The 17,183-nt window shown below is 45.6% G+C and overlaps 1 protein-coding gene across 2 annotated transcripts in view; it reads left to right on the top strand.

Moving 5' to 3' along the window:
* HEPACAM (hepatic and glial cell adhesion molecule) overlaps window positions 1-16,415 on the top strand; it is a 46,853-nt gene extending 30,438 nt beyond the window's left edge. Inside the window, exons 4-7 of one of the 2 annotated variants that reach the window (XM_077249516.1) lie at window positions 3,172-3,265; window positions 4,678-4,751; window positions 10,893-10,963; window positions 15,782-16,415. In XM_077249516.1, coding sequence (XP_077105631.1) covers window positions 3,172-3,265; window positions 4,678-4,751; window positions 10,893-10,963; window positions 15,782-16,060 — 518 coding nt within the window. In that variant the 3' untranslated portion in view covers window positions 16,061-16,415. The remainder of the gene's footprint in view (window positions 1-3,171; window positions 3,266-4,677; window positions 4,752-10,892; window positions 10,964-15,781) is intronic. The other variant, XM_077249517.1, reaches the window with a different exon arrangement.
* The last annotated feature ends 768 nt before the right edge of the window (window positions 16,416-17,183 follow it).

The following is a 17,183-nucleotide window of genomic DNA, read 5'->3' as shown; positions in this document are numbered from 1 at the left end:
TGTATTATAATCCAGAGCTGCACTCACTATTCTGCTAGTGCAGTCACTGTGTACATACATTACATTACTGAACCTGAGTTACATCCTGTATTATACCCCAGAGCTGCACTCACTATTCTGCTGGTGCAGTCACTGTGTACATACATTACGTTACTGATCCTGAGTTACATCCTGTATTATACCCCAGAGCTGCACTCACTATTCTGCTGGTGCAGTCACTGTGTACATACATTACTGATCCTGAGTTACATCCTGTATTATACCCCAGAGCTGCACTCACTATTCTGCTGGTGCAATCACTGTGTACATACATTACATTACTGATCCTGAATTGCATCCTGCATTATACTCCAGAGCTGCACTCACTATTCTGCTGGTGCAGTCACTGTGTACATACATTACATTACTGAACCTGAGTTACATCCTGTATTATACCCCAGAGCTGCACTCACTATTCTGCTGGTGCAGTCACTGTGTACATACATTACATTACTGATCCTGAGTTACATCCTGTATTATACCCCAGAGCTGCACTCACTATTCTGCTGGTTCAGTCACTGTGCACATACATTACATTACTGATCCTGTACATTTGTTATTTAAAGCAGTCTATGATGAGCTCCTATAATTTTGGGCAGGCACACTAACACCTGTGGGAAATCGCTGCTATTTCTAATTCCTGTAACTGATTCTTTTAGAGAAAATACAATGTTACATTTTTCGTTGACTTTTGAATTTGTGTTTTTCTAGTTGGTTAAGAAAATACAGACTTTTGTTTGTACAAGCCTGTAATATTGTCTTGTAAGTTGACATTTGATGTAACATACTGTGCTGTTATCTTGGATGACTAGTGATGTTTGCTGATTATGCATTATCCAGGCCAGCTGGCTTGTTGACTTGCAAAACAGAGGAGTAAAAGTTATGCAAATTGATTTAAATTGTCAAACAATGCGAGTCAACCTAATCCCATCTTTCTCTTGACCTCTGAATGCTGATTTGAAGGTCAGTTGCTAACTATAAGGGTATGTGCACACGTTGCGGATTTCTTGCAGAAATTTCCTGAAGAAAACCGGAAATTTTCTGCAAGAAATCCGCATTTTTTTTTTGCGGTTTTTTTCCGTTTTTTTTTCGCGTTTTTTTTAGCATTCTGCAAGCGTAATTAGCTTGCAGAATGCTAACGTTTTCCAAGCGATCTGTAGCATCGCTTGGAAAACTGACTGACAGGTTGGTCACACTTGTCAAACATAGCGTTTGACAAGTGTGACCAACTTTTTACTATAGATGCTGCCTATGCAGCATCTATAGTAAAAGATAGAATGTTTAAAAATAAAAAAAATAAAAAAATGCTTATACTCACCCAGACATCTCCTCAGCGGCGTCCGTTCCTCTTCCTATAGCTAGTGTGTGCGCACAGGGCCTTCCGTGACGTCACGGTCACGTGAGCGGTCACAAGACCGCTCACGACCAATCACAGGACAGTGACGTCATCGGCAGGTCCTTCTCCGCACACCAGCTACAGGAACCGAAGCGACAGCGTGCAGCACAGAGGCGGGAAGACATCGAGGGTGAGTATAGGACTATTTTTTATTTTAATTCTTATTTTTTGACCAATTATATGGTGCCCAGTCCGTGGAGGAGAGTCTCCTCTCCTCCACCCTGGGTACCAACCGCACATAATCTGCTTACTTCCCGCATGGTGGGCACAGCCCCGTGCGGGAAGTAAGCAGATCAATGGACTCCTAGGTGTGCGGAATCCCCTGCAATTCCGCATTTTAATGAACATGTTGCTTTTTTTTCCGCGATGCGATTTTTTCGCGGAAAAAAAGGCTACATTTGCACAAAAAATGCGGAATACACTTAAAATAATAGGAGGCATATGTTAGCGGTTTTTTCGCGTTTTTATCACGTTTTTATAGCAAAAAAACGCGAAAAATACTTAACGTGTGCACATGGCCTAAAAAGAGGAGATGCCCCTCTGTAACAGAGATACCTCCAGACAGTCAAGAGAGCCAGACATCTAAAGAACCAGAGACTCTCTACAGTACAACAGTGAAGACATCATGGCTCCATCACGAGTGACACATTTCTACAGGATGCCAGCTTAGAGGACCATGACCCCAGCTAAAAGAATACAGATCTGCTTCATTGACCATCGCTGAACCAAGGATACATTTGGGGTAGTCAGGATTTGGACCCACTTCTCACCTGAGCCCCATGGATACATGTATGGTGGCCAGGAATGGGACCCGCAGGTCGCCTGGCTCCATGGAGATGTTCAGAGAAGCCACTTTGTGACCGTCTGGTCAACTGGCCTTGTACCTGAATGGACTGTCATCTGCCTAAGCTTGTTGTTACCTTTGCTCTGTGCATGCCACAGGTAGGGTAGTTGGCTCTGGAAGCTGAAGCTAGGTTGTGACCCTCCAGTAAACTGGCCTTGAACCTCAATGGACTGTCCTCTTCCCAAGCTTGTCATTGCCTCCTCTCTGTGTGCGTGTCACAGGTGGGGTAGTCGGCCCTGGAAGACGTGAAGTCTCAGCTGCTCTTATCCTGGCGAGTCAGCGGAAGGATGAAACTCTGTAAATTTGCACCATCTTGGGTATTTTGCTGGGACTGTTCTATGTGTATTCTGCCTGTTTTGTGGTTTAATAAAGTATTGCCACACTGTGTTACCCTCACCCTGTGGTGTCTGAGTAGCATTATGCTTACGGAGAAAGGAGATCGAGTGTTCGGTGGGTTGATCCCTGGTGCATGCAGTTTCGGCTAGCGGACCAGAGCCCCCATGCTGACTCCCCCTTGTCTATACAGATGGGATCAAACTTTAAAAATCTCTGCTGGTTCCTAGACGGATCGATTGGAAGCAGAAGGGAAGGCTGACATCATGGGGGTTAGACCCACCCTGCACACTAGATAACTTTTTGGTGCACATCGTCTAGCACTTCCGGGATGTTTGTACCCAGCCTTTAAAGGAGGGTTTCCAGTGTGTTTCCTGCTTTCTATGGAGATTTTTCACTCGAAGATTCCCTTACAATTATATTGACCGCGTAGCCGCCTACAACTGATACTCCAGATGTTGTCATGTCAATTATATGGAATATCCCTTTAAGATCTATATTCTTAACAGTTTATCTCCTGAGATGATTGTAACATGATGTTTGTTTTTCTATCACACAGGAAGAAGCTCTTTGTACATTGTCCTTTCCACCGGGGGAATATTCCTGCTCGTTACATTGGTCACAGTCTGCGCTTGTTGGAAGCCATCCAGGAAGTAGGGTTACAAGCATGCACTGCACCTCAGGAGCCTGTCCCCACCCAAAGATTACATTATATATGTAGGAGCAGAATAACTGATATCCATATCTCATGGTACAACTATGGCGTCTCAAAATGTCAGTTTTCGTATAAAGTTTACACAATATTGTCATTGGATATTTGCTATTCCTGTCAAACAGGCGAAGTGTGCAGAGAGTCAGCCACAGCAGGGAGGGGGACACTGAGGAAATGTCAGTCAAGTTAGGTGGATGGAGATCCAGCAAGGAAGGAGGACACTGAGCAGCGGTCAGCATAGGTGGGTGGAGATGCTGTAACAGGGAGGTTGGACACTGAAGAGCTGTCAGGATAGGTGGGTGGAGATGCTGTAGCAGCAGGGAGGAGGGACACTGAGGAGCTGTCAGGATAGGTCAGATGAGATGCTGTAACAGCAGGGAGGAGGAACACTTAGGAGCTGTCATGATAGGTCAGATGAGATGCTGTAGCAGAAGGGAGGAGGAACACTGAGAAGCTGTCAGAATAGGTGGGTGGCGATACTGTAGCAACATGGAGGAGTGACAGAGAGGGGCTGTCAGGATAGGTGGATGGTGATGCTGTAGCAGCAGAGAGGAGGAACACTGAGGAGCTGTCAGAATAGGTGGGTGGTGATGCTGTAGTAGCAGGGAGGAGTGACAGAGAGGAGCTGTCAGGATAGGTAGATGGTGATGCTGTAGCAGCAGGGAGGAGGAACACTGAGGAGCTGTCATGATAGGTCAGATGAGATGCTGTAGCAGAAGGGAGGAGGAACACTGAGGAGCTGTCAGAATAGGTGGGTGGCGATACTGTAGCAACAGGGAGGAGTAACAGAGAGGGGCTGTCAGGATAGGTGGATGGTGATGCTGTAGCAGCAGAGAGGAGGAACACTGGGGAGCTTTCAGGATAGCTGGGTGGAGCTGCTGTAGCAGCAGGGAGGAGGGACACTGAGGAGCTGTCAGAATAGGTGGGTGGTGATGCTGTAGCAACAGGGAGGAGTGACAGAGGAGCTGTCAGGATAGGTAGATGGTGATGCTGTAGCAGCAGGGAGGAGGAACACTGAGGAGCTCTCAGGATAGATGGGTGAAGATGCTGTAGCGGCAGTGAGGAAGGACCCTGAGAATCTGTCAGGTGGGTAGAAATTAAATCTAATTTTTTATAAAACATTATACATCCAATTTGACATGGATTTTTACAGTAAGTTCACCAGTATCATGAAGTCTAAAAACAACTATGTAATTTTACAGTTTGTTTTGTGAAATCTGGGGTCAGTTCCCTTTTAAATCATTGGAGGGCTACAGAAACCTGTTTATGGCTGAACCACAGCTGACAGATCAGCGATGTGGGGGACGGATGTCGTGGGTAATATCATATAATGCATCAATTCTGACCTTCTAGAGAGAAGCACAAGCTGGAGACGCAGACGTCTTGTGACTACACCGACCATCCAGAAGATCTCCTAAAACATGAAGGTAAATATTATGTGAAGGGCCAGATTATAGCTGGGTAACAGTTCCGTCATCCTGGGGGCATATCACCCCTATCTCCATGTACAGCCCCCTCGCACCTTCCTTCCTGGGGAGACATATGGCTGGGTATAAAACATGCTCTGCGTGGTAAGATGATATCTGCACTACATGCTGTATGTTCTCTCTATGGTACAATGATATATGCACTCAGCAGCGTTATTACATAGGTGTGTATATATAGTACAATACAGGGGCTTTGTCACATTACATTTGTACTGTATGGCAGGGGTGTAACTAATCAGGTGCAGGAGTTGCTGTTTTTTTTGGCCCATGAAAAGACCAGTATGATTAAAGATCCTTGATAGGACTTTCAAGTAACGCCACTGCCATATAATACTTCTATATGTACACTGTGGGGCGTTATTATTCAGGCTCTCTATTACACTACATTGCATATACACATTTACAAATTGCCTGTTCAGAAAGGACTTGATCTCTACTGCCACCTATTGGTAAAAAACAAAGACTTTGTTTTTTTTCTGTTTAGTGGCTAGTGTGAACGTGTTCTTACATGCTGCATGCACACCAGTTTCTATCTCAGTTCATACCTTTGGTTTTATTTGTTTGCCACCTATTGGTATTAGCAATCCTACTTATAACCATCCAGCCTTGCCACATGCCTTAGGATCACTGCATCCAATAGGTGGCAGTAATAATTAACTCCTCTTCCTCTCTAAACAGGCAATTTACATATTTAATTTCCCAGAGGAGCATTGCATGGCCCATCAGGCATGTCGCTCTCCAGAAGGAGAAATGGTACCCCTTTTACTAACACATTGACACCTAGGTCTCACAAACACGTTGGCACTGTTTGGCATGACTATATTTGCAGTGCATACTATTTATTTATTTTCACCGTGTTCATTTTCCCTGTGTGTCTGTCACTAGGACTTTGCGGTCCTTTTATGGGTTCCCTCTGATGGTCTGGGGGGGAATTTGTGGCTATTAGGTTCCGCTTCCCCCGGACCCCTGACTCTCCACTTTCCGGGGGAGAGACGACAGTGGATGGCTCCTAGCGCTCACGCAGATGCTGGGAGCAAGATTGGGTTTCCCTTGGCTTCGGCTACTATCCCTGACCCTCACTGTGGCCTTCTGGCCCGGAGGGACGGGGAAAGATTTTGGGGGCCCTTCTCCTTTTGGAGAGGGTTTCAAGAGACCATAATCCTAATGCACTTTTTGTGGCACCTTTAGTCACTTTTTTAGAACACTCGGGTGGAGAGCACGATCTTGGGCTTTCAAAAAAAAACAAACCATACTATTTATTCCCTAAATGACAGTATTATCTATGCAGCATTATTATACAGGCACTTTATTCCACTATACATATGTATGTCTCACTATTACATTGGCACTTTATGTTACTACGAGTGATGAGCGAATATACTCGTTACTCGAGATTTCTCGAGCACACTCGGGGGTCCTCCGAGTATTTTTTAGTGCTCGGAGATTTAGTTTTTATCGCCGCAGCTGAATGATTTACAGCTATTAGCCAGCATAAGTACATGTGGGGGTTGCTAGGGAATCCCCACATGTAATTAGCCTGGCTAACAGAAGTAAATCATTCAGCTGAGGTGAGGAAAACTAAATTTCCGAGCAGTAAAAAATACTCGGAGGACCCCGAGCATGCTCGAGAAATCTCGAGTAACGAGTATATTCGCTCATCACTAGTTACTACTGTACATGTTTTGTAACACATTATATGGGCACTGTATGGCACCAGGCAGGACCGCACCAGATTTTCGTGGTCCCCGGGCAAATGTCACAGTGGGCTCCTTTAACACATACTGTGATTCATGATGCACACATAAGAAATATATGTATAAGATTTCACTCACTTCTTACATTTCATGAGTGATATCTATTGTAAATTCTATAATAGCTCAGAAACCGACGAATCCTCTCAGTGCACAGCACATTGAGTGACTGCAGACTTATTCTAGACCAGATGGTATAGTCCTCCATACAGTATAATGGGCACCACATAGTGCTACATACAGTATTATGGGCACCACATAGACCTCCATACAGTATTATGGGCACCACATAGTGCTAAATACAGTATTATGGGCACCGCATAGTCCTCCATACAGTATTATGGGCACCACATAGACCTCCATACAGTATAATGGGCACCACATAGTGCTACATACAGTATTATGGGCACCACATAGACCTCCATACAGTATTATGGGCACCACATAGTGCTACATACAGTATTATGGGCACCACATAGACCTCCATACAGTATTATGGGCACCACATAGTGCTACATACAGTATTATGGGCACCACATAGACCTCCATACAGTATTATGGGCACCACATAGTGCTACATACAGTATTATGGGCACCACATAGTGCTACATACAGTATTATGGGCAGTGCATAGTCCTCCATACAGTATTATGGGCACCACATAGTGCTACATACAGTATTATGGGCACCACATAGTGCTACATACAGTGTTATGGGCACCAGATAGTCCTCCATACAGTATAATGGGCACCACATAGTGCTACATACAGTATTACGGGCACCACATAGACCTCCATACAGTATTATGGGCACCACATAGTGCTAAATACAGTATTATGGGCACCGCATAGTCCTCCATACAGTATTATGGGCACCACATAGACCTCCATACAGTATTATGGGCACCACATAGTGCTACATACAGTATTATGGGCACAACATAGTCCTCCATACAGTATTATGGGCACCACATAGTCCTCCATACAGTATTATGGGCACCACATAGTCCTCCATACAGTATTATGGGCACCACATAGTGCTACATACAGTTATGGGCAGTGCATAGTCCTCCATACAGTATAATGGGCACCACATAGTGCTACATACAGTATTATGGGCACCACATAGTCCTCCATACAGTATTATGGGCACCACATAGTGCTACATACAGTGTTATGGGCCCCCCATAGTGCTACATACAGTATTATGGGCACCACATAGTCCTCCATACAGTATTATGGGCACCACATAGTCCTCCATACAGTATAATGGGCACCACATAGTGCTATATACAGTATTATGGGCACAACATAGACCCCCCCCCCATACAGTATTATGGGCACCACATAGTGCTACATACAGTATTATGGGCACCACATAGTGCTGCATACAGTGTTATGGCCCCCCATAGTGCTGCATACAGTGTTATGGGCCCCACATAGTGCTACATACAGTGTTATGGGCCCCACATAGTCCTCCATACAGTATTATGGGCACCACATAGTGCTAAATACAGTATTATGGGCACCGCATAGTCCTCCATACAGTTATATGGGCACCACATAGTGCTACATACAGTATTATGGGCACCACATAGTGCGACATACAGTGTTATGGGCACCAGATAGTCCTCCATACAGTATTATGGGCACCACATAGTGCTACATACAGTGCTATGGGCACCACATAGTGCTACATACAGTGTTATGGGCACCGCATAGTCCTCCATACAGTATTATAGGCACCACATAGTCCTCCATACAGTACTATGGGCACCACATAGTCCTTCATACAGTATTATGCGCATCAGGGCCGGTGTCACCAGCCGGCGCACTCGGGCAAGTGCCGAGGCCCTGAGCAAGCAGGGAGGCCCACTCACTGTCGGGAACACTGGCACGGTTTGGGGCCAGTGAGTCGGGGGAACCCAGTACCAGCGTGGGCACTACCACTGGGCCTCCCCATCATGCTTTAAACTGCTTCAAATACTTACCTCTTCCTGTTCCTGCACTGCTGCGGTCTCTTCCGTGTCTTTTGACTCTGACATCTCAGGGCACAGGACGCGATGACGTCACTACAGCGTGCCCCTTGTGTTGATCAGTGCCGAGTCCTAGAAAATGCTGAGGAAACCGGAGCTGGAGCCAGCAAGGAATGAGGAGAGGTGAGTAGTTGATTTTTTATGTATAGAGTATTATATGGGGCCCATTCTGTATGGAGCATTATATTGGGAACAGGGGCCAATTCTGTATAGCGCAATATATGGGGCCCATTATTCTGTATAGATATACTGTATGGAGAACTATGTGGTTCCCATAATACCCTATGGAGGACTATGTGGTGCCTATAATACTGCATGGAGGACTATGTGGTGCTCATAATACTGTATGGAGGACTATATGGTGCCCATAATACAGTATGGAGGACTATGTGGTGCCCATAATAATGTATGGAGGACTATGTGGTGCCCATAATACTGTATGGAGGACAATTAGTGCCCATAATACTGTATGGAGGACAGTTGGTTCCCATAATACTGCTTGGAGGACTATAGTGTCTGGTCTACAATGAAAAGTCTGCAGTCACTCGGACTGCAGACTTTTGATACCCCCAGCGCACACACTGTGCGCTGCAAGAATTCACCAGTTTCTGAGCTATAATAGAATTTATAATAAATGTCACTCATGTAATGTAAGAAGTAAGTGAAATCTTTGGCATTGTCTATACCTATATTTCTCTGCCGTACCTGTGCTTCATGAATCATGGCGTGTGTTAAAGGGGCCAACTGAAACTCTTTCGCCCAGGGCCCACAAAAACCTGAAGCCGGACCGGCCCAGGAGGACCCCTCTTCTGGCAAAGAGACATAAAAAAGCCAAACTGCAGCTTACCAAAATGTATGCAAGTCAAAATCCTTCTGGGAAAGCATCTTATGGACATAGGAGACCAAGATAGAGCTTTTTGGTAAAGCATGTCATTCTACTGTTTACCGAAAACGGAATTAGGCCTACAAAGAAAAGTGTAGTTCCTAGTCAAATATGGTGGAGGGACACAAATGTTTTCAGGTTGTTTTGCTGCCTCTGGCACTAGGGTGCCCTGACTGTGTGCGGGGCATCATGAAATCTGAGGATTGCCAAAATATTTTGGGTCACAATGTAGTGCTTAGTGTCAGAAAGCTGGGTTTGCGTCCTTGGTCATGGGTCTTCCAGGAGGGCAATGACCCCAAACATACTTCAAGAAGCCTCCAGAGATGGATGGAAACAAAGCGCTGGAGAGTTCTGAAGTGGCAGCAATGAGTCCGGATCTAAATCCTATTGCTCACGTGTGGAGAGATCTTAAAATTGCTTGTGGGAAGAAGGCGCCTTCACATATGAGGCCGGGAGCAGTGTGCAGAAGAATGAGTGCTCCATTTCCAGTTGTTGATGATTATAAAAATTGAGGGTGCCAAAAATTTTGTCTGGCCCATTTTGGGGGTTTGGTGTGAAATTCTGCACAATTTGCCTTTTTTTCTCTGTTTTGTTGTTCCAATACATATCCAAGCAGATAAACATGAATATAACACAACATGTGTAATTGCAATAATTTTCTGGGAGAAATACTTCATTTTCTAAAAGAATTTCAAGGGTGCCAACACTTTCGACCATGACTGTATACCTCATATAAACATAAGGATGAATGACCTCGGGGAGATCAAAACATCCAACACCGTGGAGACACCATCACGTGTTTCTCAACGCAGTGATCCAGAACACTGCCCCCATCCCTAAAGGGAAATATGCAAATGCATGTAGAAAAGCCTCGGAGACACCATCACGTGTTTCTCAACGCAAGCAATGAATAGCCAGGTCTTTCACCGGGAAGGAACAACCACGGGAAGGGCAGCATCCAATAAAGGAAAACCACCTGTGCCAAAACATGGTATCCATCCACAGACAGCTGTTTCGGGGTATTTGCCCCGAAACAGCTGTCTGTGGATGGACACCTTGTTTTGGCATAGGTGGTTTTCCTTTATTGGATGCTGCCCTTCCCGTGATTGTTCCTTCCCGGTGAAAGAGACCTGGCTATTCATTGCTTGCGTTGAGAAACACGTGATGGTGTCTCCGAGGCTTTTCTACATGTATACCTCATATGGCACAGTTAGCTGGGCACAGTGGTATTATTATATAAGTAGTGTAATAGGTTGGCACTGTATGCCTGTATACTGGAGACCCCCGGACATTTAGTGTTTCAGGGAATTGACATAAGTAGAATTCCAGGTGAAGGAAAGCCGATCTTTGGAAATACTCCTGGCGTTCATTGCTGCAGATGAGTCATTTTAATTGTGTTCTTCTCATTGCAGTGGAAGTTAATTCACGGACTATAGAACGAGAAAACAAAAATCCTGTGACTTTGTACATCTTGAATAATAAGGTACCAGATGACGATACTTATGTGTGTCCCTCTGTACAGACTTAGAACGAGCTGCAAAAGAAGTCGTCACATATCATGTAATGCCGCCCTCAGCCACTGGGTGTCAGTCTTATCCTATTTTTCTTAGTAACCAGTAGAAAGTTTATTGTAAAAGTTTTGTTATGGAAATAATTACCGTAAATGGGTTGTTCACCTTTTGGGGGTTACAAGGGTTTTTCTTTATTAAATTTATGTATTTGAGATCAACTTTTTTTTTTTTTTTTTTTAATTTACCTTCATTAAAAAATGTCACCGTTGTCTTTCTATAGGCTGTGCGGCAGAATGAGCTAACTGAGAATCAGTTAGCAAGCTCATGCTAACAGAACTGTCTCTTTATGAGCACCTGTCAGCTGATTTATAGCCACAAATCACATCATAGTTGAGTGGCTTTTACAAGCTTTTTTTCTCTGCACAAACTGCAAAATTTTTAAGGAAACACAACTGCAATACAAAACTGATTTAACCCCAAAGATATGTTAAAAAAAAAAAAAGCAAAAACACATGCCCTATAAAGAAATGTATTGCCCCTCATTCCCTAGCCATTCACAGCAAATATGGGGCATAGCGCATTATTAGCACATCCTCAGTGAATGAACGCAAAGTTCCTGTGTATGTAACTGTGCACCTTGGTGTCTTTACTACAATAACTTCAACATTCGGTGTTTATAAATTTCTTGATATATCTTTCTAAGGGCCAAAGCTTTGTTTTCCAGATACAGAGCCACCAATCCCCTGCACTTACATAGATATAAAAGCCTGAACCTTGTCTGCAGCCGCCATTTATACAAAATAATGAGACCGTATGCTGAAAGCGCTGGAGCTCCCTCTAGTGGCGGTGCATGAGGAAACATGCATATTGTCTTTGCAGGGGCTGTGAGGCTCTGGATCTGAAAAATGGAACTGTACCTGCTATAGAGACATATCGAAAAAGTAATTATAGTAGAAAATGGTGCTAAAAAACGCCATCATAACAGGCGGAGGGTCATTTTAAGCGGATGAGCATCTCTATGGCAGAGGCAGAACCTTTCTTCTGGTCGATTTCAATGGCACCAATCCAATGTGTTTCTATCTGAAATCATCCACACGTCACATTTCTACTGTAGATATTTTTACAATACGCAAATGTAAACCTGCAGAAGAATTTTCCACTGCGTGTGAACAAGATTACAGAAGCTCTAGGAACTAGTTGAGGAAACCTACAGCTTCTGATTTTGCACATTTTCTCACCTACAAAGAATGGAGATGTAATATTTATCGGAGGTACACTTCACCTGTGAGAGACAGAATCTAACAATAAAATCCAGAAAATCACATTGTAGGATTTTTACATAATTAATTTGCATTTTATTGCGTGAAATAATTTTGATCACCGACCAACCAGCGAGAATTCTGCTCTCACAGACCTGTTAGTTTTTCTTTAAGGGCTCCTACTCACTTGCGCGAGACTCGGATGAGTCCGCATGTTAATCCCCGGCGCTGCTGCCGGCACTCATAGGAATACATGCAGCCGCACGCTCGGCTCCTCTGTGCCAGGTGCAGTTCCGGGTATTGACGTGCGAGACTCATCCGAGTCTCGCGCAAGTGAGTAGTAGCCCTAAGAAGCCTCCTACTCTGCACTCATTACCTAGATTAATTGCACTTGTTTGAACTCGTTACCTGTATAAAAGACACCTGTCCTCACACTCAATGACACCAGTTACTGAAAATAGGCAATGTTCACTCTCAATATGCCTCCTCAGGGTATGTGCACACGTATTTTTGAGGGTTGCAGATTTCACAAATCTGCAGGTAAAAGGCACTGTGTTTTACCTGCGGATTTACCGCGGATTCCACCTGTGGTTTTACACCTGCGGCTTCCTGTTATGGAGCAGGTGTAAACCGCAGCGGAATCCGCACAAAGAAGTGACATGCTGCGGAATGTAACCTGCGGCGTTTCCGTGCGTTTTTTTCCGCAGCATGGGCACTGCGGATTGCGTTTTCCATAGGTTTACATGGTACTGTAAACGCATGGAAAGCTGCTACGGATCCGTGCGGATCCGCAATGTGTGCACATAGCCTCAGGATCCCTGTAGGGTGGTGTATTCACATAGATAACATCCAAGGTAAATCATACAAAATTGAAAGATTTGGAGCACTCACCCAGATCTTTCTTTTTTTTTTTTTTTTTTTTTAAACCAATAACTTTTTATTGAACTTTTCCAAAAACAGAAACAAGTAAAGAGGCACTTAGGTTATGACACAATTACCTTCAAATTACATATAAGGGAAGAGGGGGTAGTTGGTATAGGATGGGAAATTAGGAATCGGAAGAATAAACATGGGAATAACACTAATCAATAAACAAGACGCCATAAGAGAAATTCGAGATCTAAGAATGAATACTTCAATTGAAAGATCTAGAGTTGCAAAAACTGAATTCAGGGAATATTGGGTATATAGGCCCACTGCGAAGCACTCCACCAGACCCACCTTTCCTCTATATTGATTCTATGTGACAGGTTTACAGTGAGGATTGATTCGTATTGGTAATGTATATTCATTTTGTCCATCAAATCCGCTAAGGTAGGTACCCTGGGAGTCTTCCCACAAAACGCTAAGCATTGTCTGGCAGCAATAAGGATATGAGAAACATAGGTTCTTACAGGAAAAGGAAGGTCATCTATACCAATGTTAAGGCCTGCTTATTGGCCCGAGAGAACCCAGATCCTTCTTGATGTGCAATTTTATTCCATGGTAAAACGTGACATCAAACCATATTAAGGTGCGGAGTGCAGATAGCAGAGGAGCTATGCAGATGAGAGAGCCTGACATACTCCTCCCGTTTGGGGGGATTGATTAGCACGTCCATGCTTCCTGCCTTGTGGCGGTCTATAATTTTGTCCTTAGCTCTTTGGTCTTGGCCATGGTGGAGAGGTTGGAGTGTGAGGACAGGTGTCTTTTATACAGGTAACGAGGTCACACAGGTGCAGTTAATCCAAGTAATGAGTGCAGAGTAGGAGGCTTCTAAAGAAACACTAAGGCTATGTTCACACGATCCTTTTTTCGCTGCGGATTTTTCAGGTCCTGATTTGTGAAAACCGCAGTGCAAAACCTGCGGTGGTTTTCACTGCGGGTTTCAGTCCTTTTTCTACTGCGGATTCCACTGCGGGTTTCCAGCTGCATTTTCCTATTGGTGCAGGTGGAAACCCGCTGCGGAATCCGCAGAAAGAATTGACATGGTACTTCTTTTTTTCCGCTGAAAATCCGCGCTGATTTTCAAGCCGAAAAAAGGATAGTGGGCACAGCGGATTTCGTTTTCCATAGGGTAACATTGTACTGTACCCTGCATGGAAAACGTCTGCGGATCCGCAGCTGCAAATCCGCTGCAGATCCGCAGCGAAAAAAGGATAGTGTGAACAAGCCCTAAGGGTACGAGTCCACGGTCAGGATGGCCGGCGGTATCGCCGGAGCGGCGAAGCCCCGCCCCCTTTCTGGGACGCGATGAAGCCGGATGTGTTAACTGTACACATCCGGGATCATCGCACCCTCGCATAGCGCCCTGTGATATTACTTGCGGCGACGCAGCGTCGCCGCAGGTAGCACGGACATGCTGCGATCTGAAAAGACGCGCAGCATGTCCGGAGTCGCAGGGAAGTCGGATGCGTGTTTCCACGCATAGTGGACACGGGATTTCATAAAATCCCCTCCACTATGCTGGAACATCTGGACGCTGCATGTTTGACGCTGCAGCTCTGCGCAGCGTCAAACAAGCAGCGTTTACTGACCGTGGACACATACCCTAACAGGTCCGTGAGAGGCAGAATTCTCGCTGGTTGGTCGGTGATGAAATACTTATTTCATGCAATAAAATGCAGATATTCTGTCCCTCACAGGTGAAGTGTGCTTACGATAAAAATTACAAAACTCTCCATTCTTTGTAGGGGAAAAACCTGCAAAATCGGCAGCGTATCAAATACTTAATTTACCCACTGTAAATCAGTTAAAAATACAACAGGTATGAACAGAGCCTAAGATGGCAAGGTAACAATATCCCTATACCAGTCTGCCAGGCGTGTGATCCACATATATCCTTGGTCATATATATTCCCATAAGTGGTAGTCACTTATATCCATAGGTGCCAGCTGTAGATTCTTCCATAATTGTCAGCTGTAGGTACCATACCCCCACATGTGCTGCCTGTAGATCCCCCCCACACCTGCCGCCTGTAGATCCCCTCCCACGTGCCGCCTGTAGATCCCCCCCACACGTGCCTCCTGTAGATTCTCCCCACACGTGCCGCATGTAGATCCCCTCCCACGTGCCCGCCTGTAGATCCCCTCCCACGTGCCGCCTGTAGATCCCCCCCACACGTGCCTCCTGTAGATTCTCCCCACACGTGCCGCGTGTAGATCCCCTCCCACGTGCCCGCCTGTAGATCCCCTCCCACGTGCCACCTGTATATACCCCCACACGTGCTTCCTGTAGATTCCCTCACACATGCCGCCTGTAGATTCCCTCACGAGTGCCTGCATGTAGATCCCCTCACATTTGCCACCTATAGATACCCCCACACATGCCTCTTGTAGATCCCCTCACGAGTGCATGCATGTAGATCCCCTCACACGTGCCGCCTGTAGATTCTCCCTACACGTGCCGCCTGTAGATCCCCTCACACGTGCCTCCTGTAGATCCCCTCACACGTGCCTCCTGTAGATCCCCTCACACGTGCCGCCTGTAGATTCCCCCATAAGCCGTATTGTTGCATACTGTGATGAATGGCTCTGTACTCTGTTCACCAGGAGTCTACGGAGGTGGAGGAAGACTCACCCACAGAATCAAGGACGGCCTCTGACACATCGGGGTCCCCCAGTTATACAAGCAGCAGGTCCACCGGACCCACCACTCTTTCCAGCCACAGGTACCACCACTCCCCAGCGAGCTCAACGGCAGACATCAGAGAGCAAGAGCCCCCACCCAAGACTGCTGGACCCCGAAACACATCCCGGGCACTGTGTGCAGCTGGCGTGCATGTTATCCACGAACAAGACGAAGAGTCCACGGTGCAGAGTACCACCTGAGCTACCCAAGAACTGGGGGGAGCAGGGAAAAGGTCAGGAACTGTAATCACGGGAGTCGGCGGCATATTTGTCTAGAGCCTGTAGCGTAGATCGCTGCCTAGTAACAAGATGGCGTCTTCACCATAGATCTGTAGAATAAAGTGTCTTCTGTCAGTGGACTGAACCCTGCTGAGAATAACCATCGCTAATAACCGTCTTTGCTAACCACAAGCCCCCGAATATGTGCCCGACCCAGACGAACGATCATGAACATGATGTCCTCCACCACAGCCACATAATTAAGGTTTAAATCACCGTCTAATGAAAAGTTCTGCAACTCTCTAATAAACTTTGATTCAGTTTTTTCATTATTTTCAAAACCTCTGCTTGCTGTCAGTGAATAGGGATATTTTTGTTTACATGGGGAGGCTGCAAGTCTGTACATCCCAATATTTCTAGTCTGCACAATCCTCTGTGAGCTCGATACATACCTGCACTGATACATTGTAACAAACAGGCCGGGAGACAGATCTGTGCTGCTGAGTGGTGGAGCTCCTAGTGGATTATCTTGGCTGGATATAAATGTAACGAGCTCTCAGCTGTTAGAGGCAATCGGTCGATCCAGGCTTTTTAGCCTCTGAACGTGAACAAAGATGTTACTATGCGGTGACACCAAGGGAAGATCCAAAACACAGCGAGACTCAGAGTATATTAGAAAGTTGCATAAATTAAATATAAAGCTGGAAGAGTCATTATAGGGGCGCTGGAGCCCCTACAGGGATCACTATGCCGGTCATTATGGGGGCGCTGGAGCCCCTACAGGGATCACTATGCCGGTCATTATGGGGGCGCTGGAGCCCCTATGGGGATCACTATGTCGGTCATTATGGAGGAGCTGGAGCCCCTACAGGGATCACTATGCCGGTCATTATGGGGGCGCTGGAGCCCCTACAGGGATCACTATGCCGGTCATTATGGGGGCACTGGAACCTCTAAAGGGATCACTTGGCCCATCTCTGTTATTATGGGGGGCATTGTGGATTTCGCTGTTATTATGGGGCACTGTAGTTATCTGTACTATGTGGGCACTGTAGATGTTGTTATGGGGACACTGTGGATATCATATCACCAGTATTTTGGGAGC

The sequence above is a fragment of the Ranitomeya variabilis genome, chromosome 4 (assembly GCF_051348905.1).
Source record: "Ranitomeya variabilis isolate aRanVar5 chromosome 4, aRanVar5.hap1, whole genome shotgun sequence".
NCBI lineage: Eukaryota > Metazoa > Chordata > Amphibia > Anura > Dendrobatidae > Ranitomeya > Ranitomeya variabilis.
This window is presented reverse-complemented; position numbering and strand designations above follow the sequence as displayed.